The sequence below is a fragment of the Octopus bimaculoides genome, chromosome 23 (genome assembly GCF_001194135.2).
Source record: "Octopus bimaculoides isolate UCB-OBI-ISO-001 chromosome 23, ASM119413v2, whole genome shotgun sequence".
In the NCBI taxonomy this organism is placed as follows: domain Eukaryota; kingdom Metazoa; phylum Mollusca; class Cephalopoda; order Octopoda; family Octopodidae; genus Octopus; species Octopus bimaculoides.
This window is the reverse complement of record NC_069003.1, coordinates 17237272-17243115: the sequence shown is the minus strand read 5'-3', so window position 1 is coordinate 17243115 and position 5844 is coordinate 17237272. Positions and strand designations below refer to the sequence as shown.

The 5844-nt window shown below is 40.8% G+C and overlaps 1 protein-coding gene across 1 annotated transcript in view; it reads right to left on the bottom strand.

The window, feature by feature from the left end:
• LOC106869451 (mitotic spindle assembly checkpoint protein MAD1) overlaps positions 1 to 5844 on the bottom strand; it is a 77230-nt gene that overhangs the window by 47014 nt on the left and 24372 nt on the right. Inside the window, exons 7-8 of the mRNA XM_052975889.1 lie at positions 2425 to 2555; positions 1123 to 1237 (exon numbers count right to left, since the gene is read on the bottom strand). Coding sequence (XP_052831849.1) covers positions 1123 to 1237; positions 2425 to 2555 — 246 coding nt within the window. The remainder of the gene's footprint in view (positions 1 to 1122; positions 1238 to 2424; positions 2556 to 5844) is intronic.

Sequence of the window (5844 nt, the reverse complement as noted above, 5' to 3'; positions counted from 1 at the left end):
GCATGTGTAAGGACTTTCGAGCGAGATCGTTGCCAGTGCCCCTGGACTGGCTCTTGTGTGGGTGGCACATAAAATACACCATTTTGAGCGTGGCCATTGCCAGTACTGCCTGACTGGCCTTCGTGCCGGTGTCATGTAAAAGCACCCACTACACTTTCTGAGTGGTTGGCGTTAGGAAGGGCATCCAGCTGTAGAAACTCTGTCAAATCAGATTGGAGCCTGGTGTAGCCTTCGGGTTCCACTAGTCCTCAGTCAAATCGTCCAACTTATGCTAGCATGGAAAGCGGACGTTAAACGATGATGATGATGATATATATATATATACATATATATACAACATAATTTTAACACACTGTGCGTGTGTGTGTAAAAAAAAATAACAGATAGACTGGTCATGATAAGAATCACTTAGATTATAGGAGATTGCTGGATAAGAAATGATCTGAAGTCAAGCAACAAATACAGAAGAAAGGAAAGGAGAAAAACAGGAACGAAGTAAAAAGAATTGTTTGAGTGGTGGGGGAGGTAGAGAGGAGAACAAGATGCAAAAGGGTAGGGATGAGAAAGAAGATGAGAGGGATGTGCATTATATAGAAGAAAGAAGGAAGGATAGCAAGAATAGGGTAGAATGGCACACTAGAGCAGTGGTTCCCAAACTTTTACAGGCTACCACCCCCTTGGCACCTGGGCCACATTCCTAGTGCCCCCCCCCTCTCAACTCATTACCACAAACATAGACCACATTCTGCAGCAAATTCAAAACAACTGTATTTCATAAATAAAACTTCACCTAATTAACCCATTATCTTGTTGCTTTTACATATATCACCTGCTTTTGGCCATGCCATTATCACCTCACTTTCTTTCAATGACCCCTGGATCTTTCCACCTCCACCCCCAGCCACTTTGAGAACCACTGCACTAGAGGGTATGAATAAGAAGAAAGAGGAGATGGGGTAAGATAGAACAGGGGAGATATGATACACTACAGGGGTGGGTATGAGAAGAGGGGAGGGGATTACACAGAACAGGGGAGATGAGACACTATAGGGGTGGGGGCAAGAAAGAAGAGGGGAGGGTTGAGACCCAAAAAGGGGAGGCTGCCAGAGCCAAAGAGTTTACCTCATAGTCACATTCCATAGTGTTGTAGTGTGACAAACGCTGCTCATAACGAGATATTTTCTTCTGGGAACCTTCCAGCTTCTCTTTTAGCACAGCTGTCATTTCTTGATTATTCCTAGAAATAGAAGAATGCCATCATAATCACCATAATTACCAGCATCATCATCATCACAATTACCACCAGCATCATTAATGAACTTGTCTATGTGATCAATCTGCTAAAAATAACCGTGATATTCCCCTCAAATCACACTCTACATTCTTAAAAAAAAAACACATTAGAATATATAGTCCTAGGTAGAGTATATCTGAAAGAATAAGAAAATAAACAAAACTTTCACCATTGATTTGTCTGCTCAATCAAGCCAGACCCAGAGCTACACAACATTGTCATCATGACCATAGACTCTACTACTAATACCTACATCACTCCACCACCCACCCATCACCCACCCCAAATTAACCCTTTAGTATTTAAACCAGCTTTATCTGGCCCAAGTATTCAATATGTCTTATGTTCAAACTAGCCAGATCCAGCCTCGCACTAATACCCTATAATGTCTTAAAAATAAACAATCTCATCAAAATCTCAAAACCATGACATAATACATGATTAATTCAAAACAATGTGAATAAATATGCATTACATTTCACAGAGTAGCTAAAGGATTTACCATGGGCGTTCACTCAAAATGGATGAAACTCATGGAAGTGGGAGACCAGGAAGAGATGGTACAAAGTACTGAAGGATGACCTCACAATGCTGAACCTTTCGAATGAGATGACAAAGGACTGAGATAGTTGGCGCCCTGCTGTACTCAAGGAAACCCATCCTCCACAGCAGAAGTGTTAAGGCCACACCTAGTGAAGAGACCTGTGCCAATGTCACATAAAAAGCACTCATGCCAGTGCCATGTAAAAAGCACTCATGCTGGTGCCACATAAAAGTGCTCGTGCTGGTGGTACATTAAAAGCATCCAGCCATGGAAAATAAGCCAAATCAGACTGGAACCTGGTACAGCTCTCCAGCTTACCAGCTCTGGTCAAACTGTCCAATCCATGCCATCATGGAAAATGAACGTTAAAGGATGATTACATTTTCTTCTCATCTACCAAAATCACTGCTACCTTCTGCTCCCCACCCTATTCCACAATTAGCCTCCACCCACCACAACCATCATCACCTCACCATCACCTGCTATACACACACAATGATGAAAAAAAAAAACAACCCCAAAAAGCTATAACCTGCAGAACAGCCAAACCCAGTTTAAAGTAGAAAGTACAATGCTGACTCCTTACTTAAGGTAGGCGTTATCAACTTTTAACATTTCCAATTCCTTCTCCAGTTCTTCCATCTTTGAGAGCTGCACTTTGAGGTTCTTCCTAAGAATCAATTCCTCTTCATACTGAGCAAGTTTCTGCTCCAGTTCCTGAAATTAAAGTAAACAAATGATTGCCATCATCATCATAATATCCAAATTTCCATGATCACATAAGGTGAGATGGTATTTGTCAAGGTGGATTTTCTACAGCCAGATACCCTTCCTGTTGCCAACCCTCACTTGCTTCCAAGCAAATTAATATTTCCCCATGACTGACATGTTTTCACAGAAGATTGGAAATGCAGGACACTCATTTACAACTATCATGTGATGTGGAGGCAAGAAGGCAAAAACCTCAGTCTCCCCGCCCCCGTGTATATATATATATATATATATATATTACAATTAAAAGGGTAAAGGTTTATCAATTTATTAATTTATTAATAAATCAACAATTAATAATTTTTACCAAGCCCTTCGGTATGTAAACACCATTATCGGTGGAGAACTTATTTAAAAGTTCTTATACATTTATAAACATAATTAAGGGATCAGCAAACATTTGCTTCACCACATACCGAAGTTCAGAAATAGCAGCTAAAAAAGCTGAGACTCCAACAGATAGCATTACTTGTAACTCACAAAGGCAAAAACAAGAAAAAACAATGAAAACTAACCATTCGAAGTTAATCATAGACGCGTTTCTGGATTATGAGCGATAATACTCAATTTCCTTCATCGGTATGATATTCTAGTAGTAAATTCGACGATGCTAGCAAACTGGGCATGCATGAACGAGTGAACATTCATGCATCGGCACAACCTGAAAGCACAACTGAACCTACATCGGCCAGCCAGTTCACTATTTCTTCCTCGAGAAATTACCATGTGCATCACAAGCAATACCGCAGAAAATTTGCGGTTTACTATCAGGGAGTGAATAATTATTACAATTAAAAGGGTGCTTCAGTTTGCAAGACAGTGTGCCAGGGAAAATTGTGATGTTGGAAAGAAGTGTGTTCGCATGGATGATGGTTCACTTGCAGTTAGTGACTCTACAAAGAAAGAGGCTTGAAAATACCACTTTGAAAGGCTGCTAAACGTAGAGAACTCATGGAAGAAGGAGAGTCTACCTACTGTGGATCCAACAGAGGGCCCAGCAATCTAAATAGACAGTAGCATGGTAGATAAACTTATGAAGGATAAGAAAACCAGGAAAGCCCCTGGCCCATCAGATTGTACATGAGGGGGTCATACATAATGAGTGCTGTAGCACCACCATAGTCAACTACTACAAAGGTAAACTTGATACCTTAGACTGAAATAATTAGAGGTATCAAATTGTGGGATCAGGTGATGGAAGTTACAGAGAGTCAAAGCCCAACTAATTAGGAAGAGAGTCTAAATGAGATGCAGTTTGATTTTGTGTCAGGGAGAAGCACCACTGATGCTATATTCCTAGTAAGGCAGCAGCAGAAGTACTTAGCCAAAACTAAACCTCTGTACTTAGCTTTTGTTGACACGGAGAAAGCATTTGACAGAATCCCCTGATCTCTTATCTGGTAGTCAATGCATAAACTAGGGATAGATGAGTGGTTGGTGGGAGCTGTACAAGCCATGTACAGGAATGCTGCCAGTAAGGTGAGGGTTGGCAACAAGCAGAGCAATGAATTCAGGGTACAAGTAGGGGTTCACCAAGGATCAGTCTTCAGCCCCCTCTTCATCATAGTCCTCCAGGCAATAACAAAGGAATTTAAGTCAGACAGCCCTTGGAAGCTCCTCTATGCTGATGACCTTGTTCCATAGCCAAATCACTTCCAGAACTAGAGAAGTTTCAGGTGTGGAAGCAAGGTCTAGAATCAAAGAACTTTAGAGTTAATCTAGCAAAAACCAAAGTTACTAAGTAGGAAAGTGAACAAATCACAAATTTCTTCAGGTAGAGATGGCCCTGCTAAATCTGTAGAAAAGACATAGGTAGAAACTCCATAATATGTATCCAGTGTAAGCTATGGACACATAAGAGGTGCAGCAATATAAGAGGAAGGTTAACATGGAAAATAGTTTTTGTGTGTGGAGGGTATACAAGTACAATAAACACTAAAAATGTACAGAAAATAGACTCCATCAAATGCCAGTGGGGAAAGCTAGAAATAGTTGATAGCTTCCGTTATATAAGTGACCAAGTCAGGAGTGGACATTGATGCTCTGATAGCAAAACTGCTAGAATAAGAATAGACTGAGCAGAGTTCAGAGGGCTCCTACCTCTGTTTGGTAACAAAGGGCCTCTCCCTCAGAGTGAAAGGCAAACTGTATGATGCCTGTGTGCAAACAGCCATGCTACATGATAGTGATACATGGGCTGTAACTGCAGAGGATATGTGAAGGCTTGAAAGAAATGAAGCCAGTATGCTTTGCTGGATGTGCAATGTCAGTGTGCATGAATGACAGTATATGCATTTGAAAGAAAAGCTGCACATAAGAGGCATCAGATGTGGTGTGCAAGAGAGACAACTGCACTGGTATGGTCATGTGATATGTATGGACAAGGACACCTGTGTTAAAAAGTGCTGATCTCTGTGGAGGAAACCTGTGGAAGAGGTAGACCCAGGAAGACATGAGGAAAGATGGTGAAGCATGATCTTTGAATGTTGGGTCTCAATGACAAGAGACAAACACTTTTGGCGACATGTCATGCTTGAGTAGACCCATCAAGCCAAGTGAAACCATAGTCGTGGCTGGTGCCAGTTTCACATAACAGGTACCTGTTCTGGTAGAATGTAAAAAGCACCCTTTGAACAATGGGCCTCACAAAGGCAATGTTTATTGACCAAGACCTTTGGGAATATGCTGTGCTTAAGAAGACTAGCGAAATCAACTGAAATCATAGTTGTGGCTGATGCTGGTGTCACGTAACTGACACAGATGCTGGTGGCACATAAGGAGCATGCATTACATTGGGGTAGTTGATGCTAAGAAGGACATCCAGCTGTAGAAACTATGCTAAATCACATTGTGACCTGGTGCACCTCTGTCTTACAGTTTCAATCAATCCATCTAACCCATGTCAGCATGTAAGGTAGATACTAAATAAGGATGATGACATATATTATTCCCAAATATATATATATATATATAATTATGTGGAGAATGGAGAATTATAAACTGCGGTTTAAACAATAAATTACCTGCCTCTGGATACCTTCTAACGAAGACGGTACCCACACAAGTAATTTCCAGGAGTGCCTTCGGATTTAACTATCCCCTGGTTGCTTAGATACTTCAGACTACCCCTGAAATATTGAAGCAATCCTATCATTTACCTATATATATATATATATATATATATATATATACATATTTTATACATAAGCACACACACACACACACACACACCTTA